The sequence below is a fragment of the Camarhynchus parvulus genome, chromosome 1A (genome assembly GCF_901933205.1).
Source record: "Camarhynchus parvulus chromosome 1A, STF_HiC, whole genome shotgun sequence".
Taxonomy (NCBI): domain Eukaryota; kingdom Metazoa; phylum Chordata; class Aves; order Passeriformes; family Thraupidae; genus Camarhynchus; species Camarhynchus parvulus.
The window spans coordinates 68,459,962-68,487,274 of record NC_044586.1 but is presented as its reverse complement, the minus strand read 5'-3'; the positions used below and the strand labels follow the sequence as shown (position 1 = coordinate 68,487,274).

Sequence of the window (27,313 nt, the reverse complement as noted above, 5' to 3'; positions counted from 1 at the left end):
GTTTAGCATTTTTTTCCAATTTCCCAAGAAAATGAGAAAATTTTTAATGTCATGGCTTTGAGAACAGGCATTGGGGAAATAAATAAATTTCCTTCTCCCATCAGAGAGCAGAATTTATCCACTCCATCCATTAACTTTGTCCTTGGATACAAAGCTGTTCATTTGTCGGGCTCCATGATACTGATGGTGCTCAGGAAATCTGTTTTTCAAGTTTGCTTTAAATGAAAAGTGCAGGCAAAGTAAAAAGTATTTTGAGGCAGCAAAAAGAACAACTTCTATCATCAGCATAATGATAAAATTTTAGATACTGCCAAGCTCATCAGAGTGCTGGATTCCTCCACTAAAATATACAAACCAGTGCTTCAGAGGCAAGTGATGGATGTGATTTCCCATGGAAATTGAACGTTCCTGAATGATGACTTGCCTTTTTTTCCACCCCTGAAAATCAAAGAAATTTCAGACTTTTTATTTTGCTAATCATTTCTCTCAGGCTAATTATATTTGGGCGGGGTTCAGTTTCTTGCTTGGTGAGTGTTTCCCAGCTTCCACTTTTTAAATATGATTTGGCACAGGGCAAATATTAATTATATGTAGAGTGAGGTGTTTTTGCAAGCTGCTGTGCATGGCAGTGCCTTCAGTAGTGCAGGAAGTGTATTTTGTTCAAGTCTTCAATATATTCATCCCTGGAATTGTGTTGGTGTGCCAGAAATCTGTCCCTGCACTTCGGATGGGACTGTCCTATGACGTGCTCTGATTCCAGGGCTTCTTCCTTAGAGGAAAACTCCTGCTGGAAGGAGGAATTTTAAGACAGGAGAAGGCTTTAAAATGGACTTTGGTTTGTTTTGCTGGCCCTACAGTAATTCTGCTGCCAGCTCTGCTCTAGAAGTGTTTAAGGTGTGACAGAGGAGGAGCAGGGAAGGCTCCAGGGAGAGCTTCCAGCACATTCCAGGCCTGCAGGGGCTCCAGGAGAGCTGCAGAGGGACTGGGGCCAAGGCCTGCAGGGACAGCACCCAGGGAATGGCTCCCACTGCCAGAGGGCAGGCATGGATGAGATCTTGGCAATGAGGAATTCCTGGCTGGGCTGGGATTGCCAGAGCAGCTGGGGCTGCCCCTGCATCCCTGCAATGGCCAAGGCCAGGCTGGGCACTGGGGCTGGAGCAGCCTGGGATGGTGGGAGGTGTCCCTGCCATGGCAGGGGTTTGGACAGGATGGGCTTTAAACTCCTTCCCACCCAAACCATTCCAGGATTCTCTGGTGGCTTTTGATAACTGAGTTTTTTGTGTGTCTCTGCCATCTCATCACCTGTGACCAGGCGGGCAAACTTGAGTAACTTTTCTCTTGAAAAATCCTTTGCTTGAGTAATGCAGACAAGAGCTGATAGAATATTCTGTCTTGCTTTGAAAAGCCAGGTGTCTGCTGAGGAAGGCAGGAGCCTTCCCTGAGATGGAAAATGCAAACCCCCTCCCTCTGAATTGTTATAATTTTGAAATTAAGGGGCTCTCAGGCAAAGATATCGGAGTAGGAAAAACAGTTCTTTACTAGGGAAATTAAAAATACAAATGCAGTAGTACAAACCAAAGCACTGTCAGAGTGAGAGCAGGAGCTGCCCCCTGTGTGTCAGGGGGTGGCACAGCCCCATCCCATGGGGGCTCAGCCCTCCTGCAGTGCCAGCTGTGCTGCTGCTGGAGCAGGATCCTGCACAAGGGGGGGAGTTTTCCTCTGCAGCTCCAGGGCTGCTGCAGATGGGCCTGGGCTCCCTCTGGCAATGCAGGGCAGCAGAAAGCTGCTCCTCTGGCAATGCAGTGGGCAAAGGCTGCTGTGCTGTGCCAGGCTCAGATTGGATCCAGGTAGGAATGCTTGGCTCCTCCCCTGGGCGCAGCATCTCCCCATGGGATGCTGGAATTGGATCAGCCCTGCAGGGACACTCAGTGGCCATGGACAGCAGAGATCTCCTGGAGGGAGGGTTGGCTGTGGCAGAGATAAAGAAAAAACTGCCCCATGAACAGCAGAGAACTGCCCCACCTCTGACAGATTGCAAATAGAGCACACACCCCATTAACATTTTTCAACCTAAGACACATTCCCGGGAATGAATTGTTGGATTTTGTTCTCTGTGGCTCACTGGGCTCCCGAGGATGTGACATTTTATCTGTCATCCGCTGGACAACCGATTGCAGCCTCTATTTGTGATATCCTCATCTGTTTGGAGGAATCTTTCTAAATTGTAAATCAGCTTTGACTCCGGCCTGGTGCACAGAGTTGTTCTGTGATGGGTTATTAAAGTTGTACCCATTCAATTTTTTTATGTGTTGTTTTGTTGTTGTGCTTCACAGAGGGTCTGGAGATAACTGCTCATCACTCTGGGGTTTCATTGATGCTCTGAGTGCTTCCCCCCCAAACCTTTTTTTTGTCATGTCTCAGCAGTACATTGCATAAATGATGAGCTCTTAGTAAACCTGGAGTAAAGAGTTAGTGCAGAACAAATTCACCAGTGAAATGTAAAGTGAGAGAAGAATGAAGAAGAATATTGGACAAGAAGCCTTTGGGAAACTGCAAACCAAAATTGTTATATTAAAATCAATACTGGGCCTTGACCTTTCTGTGCTAGTGGATACTCTAAAACTTCCTATTGATTCCTGGTGTAATGACATGTTTATTCCAGTTTCCTGGCACAGGTGTGGAGAACAAGAGGGGAAAATAAAATTATGTGTTTCTTTACAATTTTCATTTTATATTTCAGTGAGTTAAAGATATGAGGAGCATCTTAATGTATCTTTAGTTCATATGGGGAGCTAATTAATTGCGGTGAAAATTTCTTCAAAGCATTATTTTCCTCCTAAATGATTTTTTTTTCCCAAGTAATCAGCTAATTTGAATTGGGAAACCTGGTTTTTAGTGTAGGATTGTCCTCAGGGGGAGCAAAAAGCTCCTTTTTAGGAAATAGTTGTTAGTTTGTCTTCTGCCACAGGGACCTGTTGGTATTGTTTGGATTAAGTGGGGAAAGAGTCTGGAAAACTCCATCTTCTGTGCTGCTGACAGGCAGAGGAAAAGCTGGGAATGCTCCAAAGCAGAAAAAGTGATGATAATTGTTTTGACATGGGGTAGCTCAAAAATAAGAGTTTGATATCTCCTGGCAAGAGAAGCTGCACTGGTTTGGTAAAACCAGAGATCCCAACTGATAATCACATCGAGGAATGCAAGAGGATATTTATTTTATAACACTGATTCTATAAAAATCTAAAATAAACCCTTTTTCCTTGTGTTGGAACCCTGGCTGCTGAGAATTGGAGATTTCTGTGCTGCCAGGCACTGACCCCCAGGAGAACCCTGCACTGACCTGAGGCCTGGAGAAGCTTCCAGAATGAATAATGGAACTGGGATTGTGGGTGTGCAGTTTGAACAGAAGTGTGTGATATCACAGGGTGGGAAACCCAGAGTTTAAGGGTTTAGAATACAGGAATATCTATATAGAGCTAAGACAGAAGTTTTAGGGCAGTAGCTGGTCCTTCTTCACCTTCTTCTCCATGGGTTTGGGTGGTTTTGTGTAATTAGACAGAAAAATCTGCATTGCAGAATTCGAGTGAAGAGTTGTTAAAAGTGAACATATTTAAGTATCATTTCTTAATTAAATAATTTAACCTTAAAAGATTTTGTAAGAAAAGATTGTTAACCATTTTGTACCTTACTAATGAAGAACTGCAGAACTCACTACCTATAAAACCATAACATAAATAAAAATAATAAACACCTAAATCTAAACACAAACTAAGCTCTCAAATACCTTCAATCCCAAGCAAATTCAACAAAAGAAAAAGAAAGCCCCAATTCAACAAAAGGAAAAAAATCCAAAACCCAACATTTAATGCATTGTGTGAGGATAATAATAATAACAACAACAACAACAATAATAAATTTATAATTCTTATATTATGTCAATAAATAGAATATTATTTGTTCTTATGATACAAAATAATAATAATAATAATAATAATAATAATAATAATAATAATAATAATAATAATAATAATAATAATAATAGTAATATAGTTAGTAGGAACCTAACTCTAATAATAACTTTAAAAGTTAAAATTTAGAAAAAACCCTTGGAGTGCCAAAGGGCCCCTTCAGCCTCAGGGCTGTAGAGATTTTGGCCTCACATCCCACCTTGAGTTCCTCCTATTTTTCCTTCCCAACCATTCAATTTCTCCAACATTTCCCTCCTCTCTCAGCAGAAACTTCTTTTGTCTGATCTCACACTCAGCAAAAGATTTGGATTCAGATGTGTATTAGTTCTTATTTATATTACACTCTTTATAAATGGTGAGTTCTGTAGTATTTAACTCTAATAATTTAAAAATGGAGGTATATTTCTTTTTTATAAGGTTTTTAAGGATAAACTGTCTAATTAAGAAATGATGCTTTAATTATTTTTACTTTTAATCTAATAACTCATTACTTGTGTCTCGTAATGTGGACTTTTTTATTTAATTACACAATATTATTTAAACTCATGAAGAAGAAGGTAAAGAAGAAGGACTAGTTTAGTTTTAAAACTTCCATCTTGTTTTATATATATTATTATACTCTAAAACTTTAAACTCTTAGTTTTTTATTAGGTGATATGATACACTTTTATTTAAACTATACACTCATAATTTTAGTTTTATCATTCAAATTTGGAAGCTTTTTTTACAGGTCTAGTTCAAATGCAGCGTTCTGTTGGGGGTCAGTGTCTGTCAGTGTAGAAAGTCTAAAATTCTCAGCAATCAGGATTCCATCAGGTGCCTTTTTGGGCAGCCAGCTCTTCAAAGCAGAGAAGTTTAGAGTGTGATTTTTACCTGCAAAATGCCAAGGAAGCATAAAAGTGTTTATCAAGTTGGGAAGTATCAAACTGCCTTAGAAGCCTGTTCAAGTTTTATTGTTTTCAGTGAAAAAAATGTATTGTTTTCAGAAGAAAAAAAGGTGTTTGGCAATGGCAGAGTTACTCTCCAAGGTTTCCTGCTCTGATTCTCCATTAATACCATTATGTCTGGCTCTCAGGATATGGAGAGATGAATCTTGGAGATGGGAGGTGGAAATTGGAGAGAGCAGAGCTATAATTCACTCCTGCCTTTATAAACCCCAATTTTCAAGGGCTTATTTTTCACATGGATTTTAAAACCTGCCATCTCAGCTGACAACTTGGATACTGAGCTTCATCTTGATCAGTTTATTTCGAGGAGAGATGGGAAAATGACTTGGAGCTAGAGAGAGAGCATCCACAAAAATAATCCTGCTTCATAGTTTCAGATTCAGGTAGGAAAGAGGAAAACTATTCCCCCCCTGGCAATTTTAAACAAATCTTTGCTTTCAAACTGCTGAGCTCTTTCATTTTGAAAAGCAGCAAATGAGCAGCAGAGAAACACTTAAAAATAGTAATAATAATAATAATGATACTAATAAAAATTTTTCTAACTGTCACTTCATTTTTATGGATAATTAATGTTGTCATAATTCCAGGGCTGCTTTTGCAGATCCCAAGGGGAAGGATATTAAGTTGGAAAGTAATTTCAGGTGGAGGTATGTGGCTAGCTAAACATACACAAATTATGTAAAGCAGTTTTACAATTCTAACTCAGGTTCTCTTTGTCCCTCTGGCATAAAAATGGGAATTTGCTCATCTGTTTTGTCTCTATATAATACTGATCTAAATGCACCTATTTTAAAAGCAATGGCTTTATGAAGTGTAATTAAAAATCCCCTCAAACAACCTGCCCCCTTTTCTACTCACCCCTCCTCCTTCCAACACCAAACACTGCCCCAAAAACACTCCCACAACTCAGGAATCTCCAAGAAAACTCAACCACTGACAAGAGTCACTGTCCTTGTTGCTCTGAGCGTTCACAAGCTGTCCATGGAGGTGCTGTTGATAAATTGAATTAATTGGAGTGAGTTGAGTCGATAACTGAGATTTGAAACGAGTCTTGGATCTTCTGATCAAGGCCTGGCACATAAAACCACGTGGCCATTATGAGGGATTTTTCCTTTGACAGATGTTAGGCTGGGGTTGGAGGGCAGCTGGGAAAGGGAGAGGGATAATGAGGGTGTTCTGCTGGATGGTGTGGCTTGGATTGAGAGTTTGGGTGATGTGACAAGTCTGGTGTTTGAAACAGGGTGACTGAGGCAGTGATGGTTTTGTGGGACGAGGTGGAAAATACTCTTAAAATTGTATTTTCAGTGTTTGCTTGGGTTTGAGAACAGACAGCATGGAATCATGGAATCATGGGATGGTTTGGGTTGGGAGGGACCTTCAAGATCATCTCATTCCGTAGGGGCAGGGACACCTCCCACTGTCCCAGGCTGCTCCAGCCCCAGTGTCCAGCCTGGCCTTGGCCATTGCAGGGATGCAGGGGCAGCCCCAGCTGCTCTGGCAATCCCAGCCCAGCCAGGAATTCCTCATTGCCAAGATGCCATCCATGCCTGCCCTCTGGCAGTGGGAGCCATTCCCTGGGTGCTGTCCCTGCAGGCCTTGGCCCCAGTCCCTCTGCAGCTCTCCTGGAGCCCCTGCAGGCCCTGCAATGTGCTGGAAGCTCTGCCTGGAGCCTTCCCTGCTCCAGGGGAACATTCCCAGCTCTCCCAGCCTGGTTCCAGAGCAGAGGGGCTCCAGCTCCATGGGTTCCTCTGGATTTGCTCCAGAAGCTCCAGGTGCTGCTGTTGTTGAGGGTCCCAGAGCTGGACACAGAACTCTAGGTAGGAGTTCAGCCTAAAGAAGGATCAGAATCCGCTGCCCTCCTTGTCTCTGCCATGGAACACGTCCCAAACTTGTGTGGGAGTTGTGTGACAGTGTGGGATGGACCAAAAATGAGGGAGGATTTATTGGGATGGACCAAAGATGAGGGAGGACGTACTGGGATGGGAAAAGGTCAGTGCCAGCTCAGGGATCAGTGCTGGAATCACTTCACTGTTCTCAGCACTGTGTATAATGAATTAAGGGCTAATTTATATTCATGTATGGCAAATGTTAAGGAGGAGCACTCACCCTGAGGAAGAAGTGGATATGGAATAAAGAGATGGAGTTCTCATTAAATTTAATAATGAGAAGTTCAAGCATAACTGCTCAAAGTGTGATCCCTTCCCTCTTCTGCCTGTTCAGAGTCATGAGAGCTCCAGGTCACTTGTGATGGATTTGTCAGAGGGTTTTAATGGTGCTGGGTCTGGTGGGTAAAGTGGGGCCAATTTGGGTCCCTGTCGTCACGTTTGACTGGTTTTGCACTCATGGAATGATGATAAATCTGGATTTGATGAGCTGTGTGATCCTTTTTGAGTTCATATATTCCCATGATGGTAAAGCTTCAGCATTTTGGGTTTGGATTTGGAATCTTGAAATCATGGAATCTTTGAGGTTGGAAATTCCTTTAAGATGGAGTTCAAGCATTAATCCAGCACTGCCAAGCCACCACTAAACCACATCCCCAATGCCACATCTTCAAGTTTTAATCCCTCCAGGGATAGGGACTCCAGCACTCCACCCCAGGGCTGGACAACCCTTTCCATGAAGAAATTTTCCCAATATCAAAGCTAAACCTCCTCTGGCACAGCTTGAGGCCATTCCCTCTCCTCCTGTCCCTGTTCCCTGGGGTTGGATCCCAAATCTTCCCCTGTCTGTCCCCTCCTATCATGCAGTTGTGGAGAGCCACAAGGTCCCCCCTGAGCCTCCTTTTCTCCAGGCTGAGCAATTGGAGCACCAAAAATTTGAAGGCATAATGTTCTTTTGATACCACAGCTTTCAGGTGCAGAAAAATGATATTTTCTGTTAATATTTGCATGATTTGAAAGGTTTAACAGTGCAATTTTCGAACAGTTGTTAAGAATATGATTGCTACTAATGTTAGGAACAGCTCCTGTCACTTGTGCTGTGCAGAGTCTCTGTGAGTGGAGAATAATGTTTTTAATGAGTGAACAGTGGTAGAAACTTCAGTTTTGAACAACTTTTTTGTGTTTTCTGTGCCTTGACCTCCCAGATAATTTGTTTCCCTCTCTCTGTCCTTCGTTACGTGTTTGTAAAATCAGAAGAACGTGAGGTAATTTCCGCGACTTTGCAGACAGGTGAGATGGAGTCGGAGAAATCTCCATTTCACACCTCTCAGAGCTCAGCTCAGCTTGGAGATGTTTTCCTGACGTCTCTCACATCCTCTCAAATCCCTCGGCGGCTTCGCCAATTTCCAACCGCGGCTTTCCTTGGCGCGTCCCGCTCATGAAATATTGAAACTCAGCCCTCACAGACATCATTCCCTCATTAATATTGCAGCCTGCCCTAAACAGATTGCTCAAAACATTTTGGGATCTTCTGCGAATCCGTCAGGAGGAATTAAGGAGCTTGTTGAGGTCCAGGAAAGCAGAAACCTCATGAATCCTCCTCATGTTGTGTCATCTCTAGTTGGAGTGAGTTTTTGGGTTCCATATCATTAATTTTTTCCCTGATTCATAGAGGACAGGATGATTTTCCTGACAGTGGACTTTGGAACGGGGAATATTTTGATTTTTGCTTGCTTGGAAGTAATGAAAAATGACACTGTTCATGCTTTAGGCTTGAGTGAGTTTATGGTGGAACGTCAGAGATCCATCAGATTGTGTAGCTTGGAGACTGTAATAAAGATAAAACAACTGGCAAGTAATCACTGCCCTGAAAAAATAGCAAAAAGGAAATGCTTAGGCTTTGATAGTGTAATAAATTTCCAATATCTGAAAATAAGGGCTGGAAATGACAAATCACTGTATTTCTCTAAGAGTATTGTTTGCCAGTTTTGGATTTCTGTGGATTTTTGATTAATGGAGAATAAACTGTGAAGTGGCCATCAAAGCACAAAACTAATATTTTTCAGCTTTTCTCAGTGTGTTGCTGTTGTCTCTGAATTAAAAGGTGCTTTTTCCTTAATTAACATCTGCAGGTGTTTTTCAAGAACAACAGAAATGGATATTTTGAAGTAAACAAAAGAGGGAGTTCTTGTGGATTTAGAATTAAATTACTCATCTTGTTATTGTGGCTAACAGGGGTCATGCTGGGCATGAGGAGAGTCCTGGGCCATAAATCCACATGGCAAAATTAACAATTTGCTTTTCTTGAACTTAATTAAAAACTAGATGTGAAAAGGATGGAAACCACTTAGAGTGCAGCAAAGTTTTATCAGCCTTTTTTTTTAAGTGTATTTTTGTTTTTCTTGTGATACAGAAAACTCCTTGGTCTTCAGAGATGATTTCTTGTTTGGGTCTTAAATTTCTATTTCTGTGTTTCAAATTCTAATTTCTAATTGGAAAGTGGAGCCAATTCTATATTTGGCTTCTCTTATCCTGTTGGACTTTATATGATGGTTGTCAGTTATTAATTTTAAGTTGTGATTTAATTGAGAATTTATTTTTCCTCTTGCTTTACTTTGTGTTGCTATGTTGTTATTACTTGATTTTCAGGGATGTGGGTTAAGGGTTTCAGTCTGTTTTAGATCATGCACTGAAATGTTTGATAAATTCACAGCTAAATTCTCTTGTGCTTAATCTTGCATGTAGGACATTCATAGTACAAAAGCTGAACAATAACAAATGCAACTAAAATCCCATATTCCCTGCTCTTCCAGAAAGAAAAGAGAGGAATAAAAAGATGGAATGCAGAAGCAGAAATGTTATTTTGGTGAAGTATTTTCCATTTGGTCTGAAGCTCTGCTGGAGAGGAGGTTGGAATGGGTGGTTTGATCACATGGATTTGATTTCTATACCTCCTGCCCATATCTCAGAAAATCTAAATTAACAAAACCTGGCTTTTTATTTCTTTCTGTTTTAAATATATTTATTTTTTTTTATTTTTATATTTTTTATATCTGGGAGTGTCTTTCAGAATTCTTTTTGCTTGTTGTTGTGTGATTGCTCCTCGAGATGATGTGGTGGCTTTTGCATTCAACATGAGCCAAATCTGATTTAGAGGTGGAATGTACTGCAGACATTATTTTGATTAAAGTGACTTCAGGACTAAAACAGTCCAAAATTTGTCTTACAGTGGAGCCTGAATATGACAATGTGATAACAAAAATACTCAAATTCTTGTTATGCCCCTCTGACAGGAATAAATCTTCTGAGATCCTTAAATCCTGGGTGATTGGCTTGTCAGGATTTACCCATCCTCTTACAAAAAAATACAGATATATAAATTTTCTTCACAGCATTAAGTTAAGAGCGTTGAAGTTCTCAATGACAGTGCTGGGGAAAGGCAGGAATTGTTGCTTTTTTTGTGTGGTTGTGTGCTATAAAGCAGTTGAGAAATGAAATATTGCGAAGTGTTAACGCAGACTTTAACTGGAGCTGCTTCTTAATGCTTGATGTGTGTTTTCCAATAGCACCATGAGAAGTGATTGCCTTGCATGCCACACTTCATTAAATCAGCCACTCCACACTTCTTAAAGCAGTATTTCATAATTATTTAGAAGGATTTTATTCAAAAAGATATCAATTGTGTGGGGAAAATGTATAGCCAGCAGCCTTTTCTGCTGCTTCAGCAGCTTTTTTAACATCCTTTCTGTATAAATGATCAGCGTAACGCTCTCTGTTGTCTGGAGTTCTGTGCTCAAACACAAGAACCATTAACTTGAGCCTTTATTTCTGCTGTAATTAAAAATGTCACTTGAAAAAAAAAATTCCTGTGGAATTCCTGGAGTAGTGACAAGTTTTTATATATATATATATCCACATACAGATATAGGTATATATATATTTTTATTTTTTACTTTTGCCTAGCTAATATAATTTATAGATAATAATATAATTTATTACTGTAAATCCAGCTGATGTTTGCCTTTATTTGGTACATGCTGAATGCCAGGAAAATGAATTTGTAATGCCAAGGAAGAAAACCCTACTGGAGGTTGATGCAGGCGAATGTTTGCGATCAGCGGGATCTGCAGAATGTTTGTTTCATTAAGCTCCTACAAGCCACCCAATTATGGAACTCAAATAAATGAAAATGACTTCAAAATCCCGCTTATTTTGTTAAAAACTCAGCTGAATTTCAATCAGTTGAGATGGCAGTTTAGGAATATTGTTTTGGGAGTAAAAACTGCCCTAAATAAAAGTTTTTTTTGAGGAATTTAACTCGTTGTGTTTGTGTGATGCTGGTCGCACAAATGAGGGTGAGAGTTGATAAAAAAAGAGTTGAAATTTTTGCTTGAAGGTGCTGCCTTGGATGTAAAAAAGTTCCTTTTTGGCTTAAATTGTATAAAATTTGAAAATGAAATAGTGTAATTTTCTTTTATGGTAGAACACCCTGTGGGGAAAGGGAAAGGGAGAAAAAACCAAACAGTAAAATGCATTTTCTGTGACTGAGGTGACCTGAGTGTCTTGATCTAGACTTAAATGAGAAATTAGGAAAAAGATCTAATTTAATATGAAGAAGAATTAAATGTAAATATCTGAGTGTTGAGGAATTGCTTAATACTGGGTTTTTTGGTTTTTTTTGTTCATGAGAGTTTTTTTGTTTTTTAATTTTTCATAGTTTAGAATATGGAAACTTGTGGCTGGATTTTTCTGCTTTTTTATGTAAAATATGTTTCATATCTTTTAATTACTCTGCTGTGTACAGCAGCATAAAGAAGAGACATATTTTATGGAAAACCACTTTTAGGAGGCCAGATCCAAGAAGGATGAGGAAGGATCTTCCTTCAGTCTCGGGAAGCATTAAATGCTCTTTGTTGCTCACCAGAAAAAGGTGCTGAGACTACTATTTTGACACTTTTTTTCCTTTTTAGGCAAAACATGACTTCTCCAATCCAAAAGACAACCAGCATGTTTTGACTGTGCTGTGTGAAGGATTGTTATGATTGTATGAAGGATTTGTTATATCAATCCTGCTGGAGTAATTTGGGGGACCTTGGGAAATCACTTAATGGAATTTTGTCCATGTCTGCATAATCGGAGTTTTTTATTTTTTTTTTTTTTTAGCTGGAGTAATTGAAGATGCAGCTTAATAAACTTTTATAAAGATTCCCAGTTGGTTGCTGCATTTCAGAGGGTTTGGAGCTGAGCACTGAAGTAATACATCTTGTAATTGTCTTTTTTCTTCCCTGCCTCACTTAAATGCATTCCCTGGGGAAGAATCTAATGTACTCTAATGCTGGTACCTTTTACAAAGTGACCCGACTCATTAGGATTTGTTCTCCAGAGCTCCCTTGACAACAGATAAATGCACTGAGAATATTGAAGCTTCCTCTCCATCACTCTTTCAAAAAAAAAAAGAAATCTATTTGAAACCCAGCGTTTCATAGCTCCATTACTGCTCTGAGTTTCGTGCTCGGTGTCACAACACACAGGTTTTATTCACTGAGTGTTCCCATGAAAATGAGACACGGTGTGCTTGTCTCAAGTACTCCATTGAAGGTTTCAAATCTATTTATGGCTTGTGACATAGAAACACTGAGAATTTTCTGGGCCTGAAGTTGCCTTTATTAACTCTGTTGCAACAAGTTCAATAACTATTTTCTCTGCTCCTCTCAGATGGCTGGGAAAGGTTGATGATGGTTCTTCGATCTTCGTGGAGCTTGGGAAATGGATGAAGTCCTTGGGTTTATGGTGTGTTTAAGGAGGAAAGCATTTTCCCAGTGCAGGAAGGCTTTTAGGTGGAAATGGAGTGCCTGCTGGCTGCTGGGAAAAGGATTTTCCCAGAAAAATGGTTCCATAAAACCAGACAAAAACCAACCAACCAACTGAGTTCTCTGCAGCTTACTTAAAAATACATTTTTTGAATCCGTTTTAATTTATATGATTTAATGAACAGTGGTGTCATTTTGTGTATTCAGCATTTTGATACTTCAATTAGAAATAAACTTCTGGATTCTTTCAGTGGATATTTGTATTTAGGTGTCTTTAGAAGCCAAGAGTAAAAAGCATTGCTGTGACAGCTTTCAAAGCGACTTCTCTACTTTGAAACAACGCTTAGGAAGTAGATTTTGAATTTTTTCTCAGCCTAAATCTCCCTGCACCTCCTGTAGGTTGAAACAAGAACAAATGTACGTTCGGGATGAGTTTGGCAAGCTGCTGGAACGGGAGAGGATCTCCTCAAACGAGCACCTGACTCGAGCCATCCTTCGCGAGAGAGCGGCCACCGAGGAGGAGCGGCAGAAGGCTCAGCGCTTTGTGAGTCCTCACGTGCTGGGAGGGATGGGAGCTGGGCAGGAAGGTCTCACAGATATGTGTGTGCTTGGCAGAAAGGGCTCTGAATGGAGAATTTGAGAGTGAAATAGTGGTGGAAGCAAGTTTTGATATAGAAGAATAGTAGATGTGTAAGTGGAGGATTGCTCAGCCAGTCTTGCTGGACGCCTAAAAGAGGAAAGGTGAAGTCGAGTTGGAAAGTGGTTTTATATCTTAGAGCAAAGGATCAGCTGACCACAAACAAGAGGATGTTTTTACCAAGCAGAAAGATACCACAGGCAAACAAGACATGTCCATGTGGCAAGTGGAGAAAAGTTTAGGTATCTGGCTGGTTAATTTTTACTTGCTTCAGAATATCAAAGTTAGCAGTTGTGTCATCTTGGTTTTGCTCAATCTTCCTGGTTCCATCTGGGAAATTTGGAAATATCTGGTGCTTCTTGGGTACAGCTTTGTTATCACCAGATATTTTCCATTTCCACTTGTTCATTCTTTGATGGGTGTACTCTAAGATTACAAAGAAGAATTTTAAGCATTTTCCACTGCAAGAAAACTGAAAAACAATTTTAAGCTTAAACTATGACATACTAACTCATGTGATTCGATAGCATTGACTATAATATGGTAATTATAGTAGTTATGATAGGCTGTAGGTAAAAGTAAAGGTATTGATTGGTTCTACTGTATTAAGATGCTCAGCAAAGGAAAATTTAGCTGTAGATGTGGCTCTGTCACCCACAACCCTGGACTGTTATAACATCTTGGATACAATAAACTGCATTTTGAAGGCTCTTACTCTCAAATATTTACAGAAATCACAGATATTCGAAGCAACTTTCTCCTCTGGCCTATTGGTAGAAGAGGAGAGCAGATCTCTATTTATTTTTTTTTTTTGACTAGGTAGCAGCATGTCATTTTATTTTGGTTAAACATCCCTCTTTTAAGGGGTTTTGCTGCTTGTTTCCAACTTTGGGACCAGCTCAGTGAAAAATTCTGTTTAAAAGATTCATCTCTCATTAGAGCTGATGTATTAAACCTCCCTGACAAGGAAATTGGAACATATGGTTGGCTGTTTTCCTCAGAAAACTGACATTATACAGTTCAGTCCATTTCAAATGTCTGACAGATTTATAACTTCCTCTATAGAGTGTTTGCTTGCTGTAGTGAGTCTCTATTGACTCTTCTTTCTAACAATAATCATTATTGTATGAGGTGGGAATATGCTTTAAAAATACAAATATGCTTGAGTGTGAATACTAAAGAAATCATTATTTTCAAGGCAAAAAGTTGAAAATACTTCATGTGAGCATTGCTGTGAAAATAAATGGGAATTACTTATGTCAGCAGCAACATAAATATTTGTTGGGCTCTCTAAATCTGGAGCAAAATCCAAAGTTTTTAAGGTTTATGGGTTGGTATCTTAGTAATCAATCACTTCAATAAGCAATAGCTTTGTCTCTGCTGTGGGATTCAAAATCTGATGTAGATGTTATTTTTCCAAATCCCAATTTAAAACCAAACCAATTCCACCTCAGTGTTGGAATCTTTTCCAGCCATTTCTGGATTCTTTTTCACCTCTGTGCTAATGTTATTGTTAGAAGAATAATTTCAGTGTTGTAAACAAATGTTTAATATTTTGTCATTGTAAAACATGGGAACAAAGGAGAATAGAAAGGAATTATGACCAAGGTACAGCCTCAGTTATATGCCTTAAATCCTTGGTTTCTTAATATTGTGGGGGAGAGATAAGGGTTTTGTGGCCTGGAGCTAATGAGGAGCTGAAGATTTATAATGGAGACTATTATTTGCATAATTACTGGGGGTCTGCATCTTTTTCTCCCTGTTGTGGTGATTTTGGGAAGCACAAGCTGGATTTCTCCTCAGCCAAAAGCTCAAGAAATTCCTTATAATGGATGTGGAACTGCTTTATTTAGTTATCTGGCTGGTTAATTTTCAGTTGCTTTGGAATATCATATATAATTATATATATATACATATATATACATATATATATATATAGTGTGTATCTGTATATAATGTATATATATAATATATATATATTTATATATATATATTAAGTTAGCCGTTATGTCTTCTTGGTTTTGATCAATCTTCCTGGTTCCATCTGGGAAATTTGGAAATATCTGGTGGTTCTTGGGTGCAGCTTTGTTATCACCAAACAGATATTTTCCATTTCCACTGTAACTTGTTCATTCTTTGAAGTGTGTACTCTTAATATTGCAAACTAGCAAGAAGGTTTTGTCTGTTTCCTTAAAAATGAAAATATTGAGTAATTCTCACCTTCCTGTAAGTCAGCTCCTTTATTTTCCTTTAATTGGTCAGATTTTATTTCTTTGGCTTCACTGTTTACCCTAACCTGTGCATTTATTTCCTGTATCAATGCTGAATTCAAAATCTCTACCACAGGGAAATGCATTTCTGTGTATCCTTTGCCAGGTACTGTGAAGAATTCTGTGTTTTAGTAAACTGCTCCAGCAGGTTTGTATTATATGGAGCCCAGATTTGATTTCTCAGTCTTTTCTGGAGAAAAACAAAAGTGTTCCTAAAGTGTCAGTAGCAAAATAAATTCCTTTGCTGCTGCTAAATTGTTTAAATAGTGCAAAGGAAAAGAAATTACAGTGAGAGAGGAAGAATTTGATTTTCCCTTTGTAAAGAGTGCTAATTCAGGTTTTAATAAATAGATGTAAAATGAAATCATATTTCCCATTCTTGAAGAATAAATTTATAGTGTTATCTCAGAAAGTTAGAATAGCTTTTTATACAAATGAGGGGGGAAAAAAGGGATGAAATGATGTGTTAATAGCTGAAATATTTTTGTGCTGTGCCATGTCCCAGGAAGTGCCCTCAGTGCAGGGGGTTGGCAGGTGGCTGCTGGGATGTCAGCTCCTGCAAAAACACATTTTGGGCTCATCCAAAGGCTTGCAAAGCAGTAATTCTGGCATTTGTGCCAGCAAAAGTAGAAATGATTGTTCAGAGTGGCATTTCCAAACCCTGGAAATCCCGTGTGGGGTCAGTGTGAGGATTTAATCAACTCTTGGTGCTTAACTCAGCAGAAATTAAGGCAGCTGCTGTCGATTCCTGGAGCAATCCATGAAATGCCACTGACTGGGAGGCTTTTGGACACATTTCCTTATCCCACAGATTTGGGATTTCCTTATCCCACAGATTTGGGATTTCCTTATCCCACACATTTGGGATTCCCTTATCCCACAGATTTGGGATTTCCTTATCCCACAGATTTGGGATTTCCTTATCCCACACATTTGGGATTCCCTTATCCCACAGATTTGGGATTTCCTTATCCCACAGATTTGGGCTTTTCTTATCCCACACATTTGGGATTTCCCTTATCCCACAGATTTGGGCTTTTCTTATCCCACAGATTTGGGATTCCCTTATCCCACACATTTGGGATTCCCTTATGTCACAGACTTGGGATTTCCTTATGTCACAGACTTGGGATTTCCTTATCCCACACATTTGGGATTTCCTTATCCCACACATTTGGGATTTCCTTATCCCACACATTTGGGATTCCCTTATCCCACAGATTTGGGATTTCCTTATCCCACACATTTGGGATTTCCTTATCCCACACATTTGGGATTTCCATATCCCACAGATTTGGGATTTCCTTATGTCACAGATTTGGGATTTCCTTATCCCACACATTTGGGATTTCCTTATCCCACACATTTGGGATTTCCTTATCCCACACATTTGGGATTTCAATATCCCACAGATTTGGGATTTCCTTATGTCACAGATTTGGGATTTCCATATCCCACGCATTTGGGATTTCCTTATCCCACACATTTGGGATTTCCATATCCCACAGATTTGGGATTTCCTTATGTCACAGATTTGGGATTTCCTTATCCCACACATTTGGGATTTCCATATCCCACAGATTTGGGATTTCCTGATCCCACAGATTTGGGATTTCTATATCCCACAGATTTGGGATTTCCTTATCCCACAGATTTGGGATTTCCTTATCCCACACATTTGGGATTTCCTTATCCCACAGATTTGGGGTTGTGTCTTGGGAAAGTGCTACTCTCCAGGTGCTGGGGAGCTCTTGGCTCTCCTCTGGCTTTTCCCTCCTCTCTGGCTGGGGGATATGTGATCCTGCAATGAGCTGAATCTGGAAGAATGAGGTGGGGAGGCCCTGGCAGAGTTTTCCCAGAGAAGCTGTGGGTGCTCCATCCCTGAAATGTCCAAGGATGGGACTTGGAGCAGTCTGGGATAGTGGAAGGTGTTGCTGCCCATGGCAGGCGGTGGAATGAGATGATTTTTCAGATGCCTTCAACCCAAACCATTTTATAATTCTGAGATTATCCTTTTTCTTTTTTTTTTCTTTTTCTCTTCTCTGCTTTTCCCAGTTTTCAGGGCTGTTTCCTAGCTGTTTTCAGGGCTCCCAGTACATCAGGGTTGGGTGCTTTGATGGTGAAGAATTCCTTTATTTTCTTCTTTTCTGTCAGTGCAGATAGGAGCTGAGGCAAATACTTCACAAAGCCATCCTGGAGCCCTTTCCAAATGCAGCCAATCTGCTTTATAACAACTCCAAATGCAGCTCCATTGAGGAAATTGCAGAGTCTGTGTGCAGGGCAAATGAGAACTGCTTGAAGTGGCCGTGCCACCAAACTGGGTGGTTTTGTACCTTTAGCTTTGCTCCCTTTGGAATTGTGACATTTGCAAACATCTCAGTGTGATTTCACCAAAGGACAAAGTGCATCGTGTGCTTGAAGTCAAGAGCTGCAGCTGGTTAAAAATATTTCTTTTTCCACACACTCTTAGTGTAGATATGATGGTTTTTTCTGCCCATTCCTCTTGAAAAAGGGCTTCAAAATAAATAAAATCTTTTATTCCAGCCCAGCCATAAAGAATTTTGAGGGTGGTGTGATTCTCTGCAGCAAAGGGTGAAGCTGAAGGTCCTTATGATGGCTCCAAGAATACTTGAATTATATTTCATCACTTAGACCTGTCCTCTGCCATATTTATTATTGGAGATTTTTACTGAAAATCTCAAACTTGGGCCTGGTTGAGTCGGGCACAGTCTTGTAGAGTGGCTTTCAATGTGGTGGCTTTGCCATAAATAGTTTATTGATGCTCCATCACTTGAGTCATTATGAAAGTCAGGGTGAGATGAGGAGAATATGGAGTAGAAAATCAATAGTTATCCAAAGTGCAGAGGACCTGTTGTATTTCCATCTCCTAATAATGACCTGGAGTGTACTGTGAACACATTTGCTCCCCTGTCTGGACTGAAACGAGTTGTCATTAGAAGCCTTTATGTTAGAAAATGGTTTTATTGAGCTGCCAATGACATTAAAGTCTCATTTCCCTTTGAAGAGGCACAGAAATATTGTTCTGTTCATGTGCTGTAACCAGAACATTAAAATTTGATTATTGCTATCATTAGAAGTCTGTATCCATACTAATGCAATTACATCTATTTGCCCATGTGTTGTTCCAGGCTTTCATTGAGGCACCTGTTTGAGAGTGAAATCTGGTGGTGCTGAGGAATCTCATTGTTTTGTAAATTACTTTCTGCACAAGAAGTTCTATCAAAAAATTCCTCGCTCAAGAAAAAAATCAATCTGGTAGAAGTATCTTTATATTAAAAAGCACTTTTTTTTTTTTTTTTTTTGCACTTTAGGTCACTGTGATAATCAGATTATTGGAGATTTTTTTTTTCCCTAGCAAAATCCTATTTGAGATGTGAAGTTCTTTTACTTGTCTGAGCCTTGAAATCAATAGACAAAATACATTCCTGGCCATATCAGAGCTGAAGTGTGTTGAGTTATGTGAGGAGGAAATCTGACCTGTTGTCATAATTGAATACAGGTTGTTAAAATGAAGTCTTCTGCTCCTGTGTGCCTGAACTGGTTTGGTGTTTTCCCCATCACCCTGGGGTGACTGGTCCTAGTCAGGGCTGGGCAATGACCTCCCCTTTGGGCTACATTTATTTTTCCTGTCCTCAATTCATTAACTCTGTCATGAGGATGTTTCCTATTTTCCATAAACAGATTAAATCCTGACCCTTCCTGCTCTTTCCAACCAGGCCTGGACAAACCATATTTTAAGGATGACTTCACTAGGAAATACCAGGGGGAAGAATTAAATGAGTTAAGGCATTAGTTCTCAGGAGAAGAGTCTGTTTACAAACCTGCAGTATTTATTACATACCTCATTTAGCTCATTCATCATTTTAATAGAAAAATGAATCTTTTTAGATGATTCTGAAATAATTTGAGGTAAACTACACAGCCTGAGGCAAAACAGGATTGCTTGGTGCAGGGAGGGCTCTTGGAGAAGTAAGCACGAGCAGAGACTGTAAATCACAATTTATGGCAGTAAAAGTACTAAAGGCTCATATTTGAACATGAGATTTAAGGTTTGGGAAGCACATGGTACAAAATTAAATCTACTGACAGTTGTTTTGTCTCTTGTTCCTCAGTTTTATAATTTAACAAGTAGAAATTTTTCATGAAACCTTGTTGAAAGTGGAGATTTGGGGAGTTTCACTCATAAAATCTTATTTAGTCCTACACACATGGGGTTTTTTGTGATGTTTTTATAGCTTGGATGTGGTGGTTTTGTTGCAGCAAAAGCTCTTTTTCCTATGGGCAAACCTGGATTTGGTTGTTCCTGTCGCAGAAGACAGGAGGAAGAAGGTGTTTTGGAATATTGAGGATGGGAGCTGTCTTTCTTTGTGTGTTTTGTTTTGGGGCAAAGAAGTTTGGTTGGTTTTAAGAGAAGGAAGTGAGCTACAATGAGCAAGACATTTATATTTGGAATATACACAATTCTACTGCGCTGACTGCGCTCCTATTCCTTGGAATAAACAGAATATTGCTCCTTTGGTTTATGTCTCTCCTGGCACACATTCCTTCTTCCTCTCCCTCTTTTTTTGCCACTTCTGCTGCAGCACTAAAAGGTTTGGGATAGAAATTCAGGTTTTTGGGGTAGGTCTTTTAGGGGATCCTAAACAAGTGATGTGAAACTAGTTTGTGAGCAAGAAGCTCTTGCCAAGAAAATAAAGTTGATAATTTTCAACCCAGTAAGAAAAGGGGCTGCCTGTCACATATTTGCAAATCATGAATGACTTTCTTATCTGACCTTGAAGAAGTGAAGGCCCATTTGATTAAAATCAATTAATAAATTAATTAATAAGTGAACAGTTTTCCTTCCACCTTGATGGAGGAAAACAGTAAAAAGAATTTCAGATAGCCTGTGGGTAGTGCTGGAGTTAGAATCCCCAGTATGATTTGTCACATAAACTGGTAAATAAATGTTTTATTTTCTCTCTGAAATTGCCATGAAGGGCCCGGGAACCACAAGTTGCCTTTTCCTGGGTCTCTCTTCTGTCCCTTTACAACGTCCATGCTGACATTCAAAATATTTGTTTCAGTGGAACAATAGAAATAATTTTCTCCTTCCTTCAGCATTTCACTTGGCAACATGTTATAGATGTATTTTTTATAATTTTTCTGTGTAACAGTTAATGGCTTTTTTTTTCCTCTGTGTCAAAGTTTGACAGACAGGAAAACCACGGTAAAATGAGAATTTTGAAGGCAAGCAAAGTACAGAAAAGGAGCATTTATTCTCTTTAAGGTTTCTTTTTGAATGGTGAATGTGTTTTGATAGTCAAGCAGCATTTAAAGCATGTTATTTTTTAATTCTTATAGAGCAAACCCCAAGATATTTGACTGAAGCAAAATTAATCACTGTGTTATTTCGGCATTCAGATGAAGATCTAGTGCTTTACAAAGCCTGCTGCTCCATCAATTTGTTCTTTGGGTTGAATTCAAATTGAGTTCATTTTTATAGATTCACTGCATAATACTCTGCTCTCTCCTCCCTCATTCATTAACCAATTTGTTCGTGCTACTCCCTTTTTATTGAACGGTAACAAAATTGCCCTGCTATCTCCCCAAATGAATATCATCATTCCTTGTCATGCATGGGCAAAAAGTAAGGCTAATCATCCCTTTTCCCACACACCTTCCCTCTTGCAGGGACTTGCAAGTCTTCCTTCTGCCCTGGAGGTAGCATGAGAAGAACATTTAAAATCCTGTTCTTTGTCTATAAATATTCCAAGCCAGGCTCTGTCACCATCATATTTTCTGAAAAACCCTCTTTGCCCAGGATTTCTCTCCTGGGAAGCTGAGAAGCCTCAGAGAAAAAGGAAAACAATATTATCTCATTTGCTTCTCCTGTGTTTTGCTGCTTTGGAATGTGGTTGGAGATTGTTTATCCAACATGTGAATTGTTTTTATCATTGGCCAATTACAGCCAAGCTGTGTTGGACTCTGAAGAGAGAGTCGCAAGTTTTCATTAGTATTTTGTAAGCCTTCTGTCTGTATCCTTTCTGTATTCTTTAGTATAGTTTAGTATAGCATAATATAATATAGTATAATATAATTAATATAATATAATATAATAATAAGTTAGCCTTCTAAGAACATGGAGTCAGATTCATCTTTCCTCCCCACGACATGGGACCCCAGAAAATACCACAAGGCTCCTTTTGATTACTCGTGGGCCTTTGGAGCGTGTACACCCTGGCAGTTGTGTGACACAACAAAAACCACATCAAAGCCTTGTCGGGGCTTGTCCTTGTACATGACAGGATACAAATCCATGGGAGGGATTAAAATGTGTTCGTTTGACACTGCGCTCGAAGCACGATGCGGGCGAGGCTCCTCTGCTCAACAAAACCAAAGAATCACAGAATCACAGAATTACAGAATCACAGAAGCAGAGAATGACAGAATCACAGAATGACAGAATCACAGAATAATGAGGTTGGAAGAGACCTCTCAGACCATCGAGTCCAATCTATGCCCCAACGCCTCAACTAGACTATAGCACCATGTCCAGTCTTTTTTTAAACACATCCAGAGATGATGATTGTACCACCTCCCTGGCAAGAGCGTTCCAGTACTTTATGATTCTTTTGGTGAAAATCTTTTCCCTCATATCCAACCTGTACCTTCCCTGCCGCAGCTGGAGGCTGTGTCCTCTGGTTCTGTCAGAGACTGACCCCACCTGGCTGCAGCCTCCCTTCAGGAAGGTGTAGAGAGCAACAAGGGCACCTCTGAGCCTCCTCTTCTCCAGGATAAACAGCCCCAGCTCCCTCAGAGGTTCCTCACAGGGTTTGTGTTCCCAGCCGCTCACCAGCCTCGTTGCCTCCTCTGGATGTGCTCAAGCGTCTCAACATCCTTCCCAAACTGAGGGGCCAGAGCTGGACACAGCACTCGAGGTGTGGCCTCAGCAGTGCTGAGTACAGGGGAAGAATGACCTCCCTGGGCCTGGGCCTCTCGTCCTCTGACTTTTATTCAATATTTCTTTGCTCTCACATTAAGTTGGTTTCTTGGATAAGGATATATTCACTTTAGAGTGCTCTGGTTGTCCTCATTTTGGGCTGAATTACCAGATTTAGGTGTTTTGAGGGACAGAGGGATGGAAGTCATCAGGCAGTTTGTTTTAGGGCTGTTTTCAAGAGCGGCTGAGGTCACCTGCTGTTGAATTTTTATCTTCTTTTGCCAGGGTTGGGATTAAATGTGTGAGATGATATTTCTTGTTGGGACTCAGATGTTTATTAGTTCTTATCTATGTCACTCTTATCTATGTCACAGTTCCACAAACCCTGAGTTCTGCAGCACTTCACTCTAACAAACTAAAAACGGAGCCCCATCTCTCTCTCTCCAAGGCCTTTTAAGGCTAAACTGTCCAATTAAGAAATGACACCTGAATTATTTTCACTTTTAACCCAATAACCAACCACCCATGCCCTGCAATGAGGACTTTTTTATCCAATGACACAATACCACCCAAACCCATGGAGAAGAAGGTGAAGAAGAAGGATCACCACTGCCCCAAAACCTCCATCTTGCTTTATATCTATTACTGTATTCTAAACCCTTAAACTCTGGGTTTCCCCCCCCTGTGATATCACACACTTCTGTTCAAACTGCACACCCACAATCCCAGTTCCATCATTCCATTCTGGAAGCTTCTCCAGGCCTCAGGTCAGTGCAGGGTTCTCTTGTGGTCAGTGCCTGGCAGCACAGAAATCTCCAATTCTCAGCAGCCAGAACTCCAACAACTTGATTTGCTCAGCTTGGAGAAGAGCCTGAGGGAAGTCCTTTTTAGATGTAATTTCAAGTTTTTAAGGGTTTTTTAATATCTTTTTAATATCCTTTCATATCACTGGCTGTCTGGAATATATTGAGTTGCTCCAGCGTTGTAGCAATAGGTGCCAATACAGCTAAAGCAGGTGTACACAAGTCAATTAAAAAGGATATTTCAGGGAGAGGACGAGGAAAAATGTGGAATGTCATGGTGAAGTCTGTAGGTTTTGAGTGGTTTTATACAAATTTTAGCAAATTTTTCAGTCCTATCAAGTGTTATATAATCTGTTATGTGGTAGCTGTACCATGATGTGCCTGGAGGAAAAATTACTCTGCCTCCTTGTTTTTTAAAGAAAGGAAGAGTTTAATGTAAGGCTTAATAAATTGGGGATGTTAAAACACCCTTTTAGTTCAGTAATAAGAATAAATCTTCTGATAGCCCAATCTTCTTAAAGCTGAGGGTCTTTGATTGCACTCAGACCTGGAAAGTGCACGGGGCTTTGGAGCTGGGAATTCAAGCTCCTGCCAGGAACTGTGGTGCTGAGGGTGTTTGTGTGTACAGTTGGGTGTCTGGGGAATCTGACACAATACTACAAATGGAAAACAAGAATAAACCTGGAATAATGTAAATGATAGAAAGATTTTAAGACAAAGAGGCACCTTCTGATGCCTTGAGAAGGCTGAACTGGAGCAGAGGCTGGGCAGAGTTCCAGAATGAAGCAGGGATTTATGAAAAGGATCTCCTCCATGGATGCACCTTGGGCAGCACAAGAGCCCAGCCAGGGCTGCACCCAAGATGAACCAAAATGGCCCCAAAATGCACGAGCGCTCCCGGGGTCTCTCCCTGGGATCAGTTCTGCTCCATTTGCACCTTGCAGTTCATTGTCCCATCCCAGCTTTAGCCCAGGCAGTCCCACCCTGCTTGTTTTTCTCTCTGCAGCCCACGGGGTTTGTGCTCCTGGGCTGAGATTTGGGTCATTTGTCCTTGGTGCCCAGCTGGAGCAGGAATTGTTTTGTCTCCCTGCTCTGTGCACAGAGCTCACCATCCCATAATATGAAGCCCAGACCCACACACTAAAGCAGCACAGAACTGAAAAATAGAAAAGCCAAACCCTGAGGCATCACTTCGACTTCACCCAAGACATGATTTCAAGAAGTAACCAACACAACTTTAATTTTGAAAGCAGAAATTGGTTTCAGCTGTCAATGCTGTAAAAAGTTTCACACAGGAGTGATATGGGAGAAGTTTGTCAACATAAATTTGGGGTGGCTGAACCAAAAGAAGATGATAATATTTCTTGTCTCATTACTTTCAGTAATTTAGGTGACTTTGGAAAATCCACCCCTCTGATAACATAATAAGATACTGCAGTGTCTTTTTTTTAGCGATATCTGAATTCAAATCACGCTTCTATATAAATAAATAAACCTCATTACTTCTCATTTTCCTAATTATCATGCAGATAAGCAGTGGGAATCGTGACATTAGGATAAGTAAGTGGCTTATGATTTTGCTTCAGAGGAAGAAAGTCTTGCTGTTCCCCCTTTTCCCCCCTTGGGCCACGGAGGAGTAATAAATGAGCAAACCCAGAGTAGTTTCTGATGGATGCTTAATGGGGCTGTGCTGGAGCCAAGGGCTGCTTTCTGCAGCAGCTGTCACAATTCCGAGTCATTAACACACCTTGAATGCTTGCATTCCAAAATCAGGGCATTTCAAAGCCATAAAGGCACCAAGCCATGACTTTGAGAAAGGACTTTGGGCTGCAGGCTGAGGGAAGTGTTGGGGCATGAGCAGTGTGAGTGTGAATTAAAACAATTCCAGTTATTTTGGAGGTTACAGGTTGACTTTCAAAGTTTATTTATGTCTTTAAGCCTGTAAAGAACCCATTGAGGGACTTTTGCACCCTTTTTGGTGGTTCCTGCCTTTGGAGCCAGAAAATTTTGAAAATTGTCATGAATTTCTTGAAAATCTTCTGAGAAGGATGAGAATTATTGTGTGCAGCAATAACGAGTCATTTCCAGTGTGTAAAACAACTGAAATGTTCAAATATCCCAAATATTCAAGTCATGCCAGCAGACTCACAGCAATGGCTTGGTGTACATAATATTTTGGAGTGAGGAAATACTTCTGTGGAATAACTATCAGGTTTCCTTGTAATGTTCTGGAAAGAAGGATAATTAGTGGGGGTTGTTTCTGCCTTCATAAAGGGACATCTAAGAAGTGCTCAGATAAAGAGGTCAGCTGGATCTTTGTTTTACATCCTAGTAACTCATGTCATATTTTAATTTTCCTGCTCACTTTTATCTGCCTGTTTGAAGCAGGAGGAAAAACCCCCAAACGCTTGTAGTTATTCCTTTTCAAAGTAATGATGTGGGAAGGAGATACTGAACTTGAGCAAATCCTCCTTTGAACCAACTACCTGCCAGTGAGGGACTGCAGAGCACAAAAATAGCAACCTTTGATAGGTCTGGAGAGTGAATTTGAAATTTTTTTCTATGAACCAACTTGACCTTGAGGAAAATAAGGGGATATTGACCCTCAGCACATCTGCAGGTGACCCCAAGCTGACAGAGAGTAGGTTTGGATTGGAGATGAGGGACAAATTTTTCCCCTGTGAGGGTGAATTGGATGTGGAATATCATGGAAAAAGCTGTTTGTAATTATCTGTTCAGAGCATTGACAGTCTGATGCCTGAGAACGGGTAAAGGTGATAAATAAATGAGAATTAAAGATTATAGAAATACAAAGTTCAGAACTGAAGTTCACCACAGAGGAAATATCACATAAAATAACTCCTGAAGTCATGATTTTGCTGTGTTTTGTTGTTTTGGTGTTGCTTGCTTGACAGTAATTTTGTTCTGTTTTTTTAAAAAACAAATTTTCCTTTTCTTCATCTTTCCAAAGCCCAGAGAAGTTCATATCATATTTTAGATATGGGCAGAATGATAAAACTCTTACTCCATGTGAGCTGCCAGACAAACCCAGGACATTCTTTAAACTTTCCAAGTTGTCCTGAAAACAAAAATCGTTTTTACAATTGTGTCTCAGTGCTGGTTTTGTGTACGCTCATACCTGAGTTTTAATTCTTTTTAAATGTGGCTATTTCATAAATTCTGCTCTTAAATTGGTTTTGTTTGGTCATGTTTCTGTCTAAATTTTTCCCAATACCCCACTTCTTCCTCAAATCTGTTTCTTTCCATCTCTGCCAGCTCCTGGAGGTTCCTCCTGCCCTTGTTCTTCATCCCCCCAGTTCTTCATTTTTGCTTTCTTTTTCTCCAACTCTCTCCCTTTTTTTTCCCTCTCTTTATGGAAGAACCACAACATCCTTTTGTCCCTATCTTCAGGACAAATGTCTGCCTCTTTTCTCTGCTGCCTGGGAGTTTCTTCATTATTTAATTTAATTTTGTCCTCTTGGCCTCTATTGTCTGATGCTGCAATGTTCCAGAGTTGGTGGAAGGAATAATTGCCAGCAGAATTCCCTATAATCCCTGCATTCCTGAGAGGACTTTTTGTGTTCTACAAAGCTCTGGAGATCTCTGGGCTCCCTTTTTCTATTTAATTTTATTTTTCCCCAGGGTCTCATGGACATGGTTAAGTTAAATTTGATTTTATTGGAGGTAAAAGAAGGAAATGGCCTGAAACTGTCATGGTGGGCACCTCTGTGCTGGCTCTAACCAGATTCCTTGGAAAACTCCATAAATGCTGAAATTTCTCAGCAGAAGAAAATGAAATTCTGTTTATTATTAGTGAAGGGTTTTCTCTCTTTTTGACATGGATGAAATGAATTTGGCTTAGGCCCTCAGAAAAGGTGGAGATGAAGCGTGGAGCATCTCTAACTCTCTCTCGTGCTTCTGGAACTGTAGCTCGAGGGTCTGTGGAGTGGAAAATGAATGGAAAGTAATTTTATTTTATGGAGAGGGTGACACAAGGTTTTTGTACTTGTGGAACAGTAAGGAGACAACTATTTCTATTCCCAGTAGTTTTCAGT

General features: G+C 40.0%; 1 protein-coding gene across 3 annotated transcripts in view; it reads left to right on the top strand.

Annotated features, from left to right (window-relative positions):
• Positions 1–27,313, top strand: part of CHCHD3 (coiled-coil-helix-coiled-coil-helix domain containing 3) — a 142,557-nt gene that overhangs the window by 25,462 nt on the left and 89,782 nt on the right. For all 3 annotated transcript variants that reach the window (XM_030960083.1, XM_030960082.1, XM_030960084.1), the window contains exon 4: positions 13,005–13,149. In XM_030960083.1, coding sequence (XP_030815943.1) covers positions 13,005–13,149 — 145 coding nt within the window. The remainder of the gene's footprint in view (positions 1–13,004; positions 13,150–27,313) is intronic.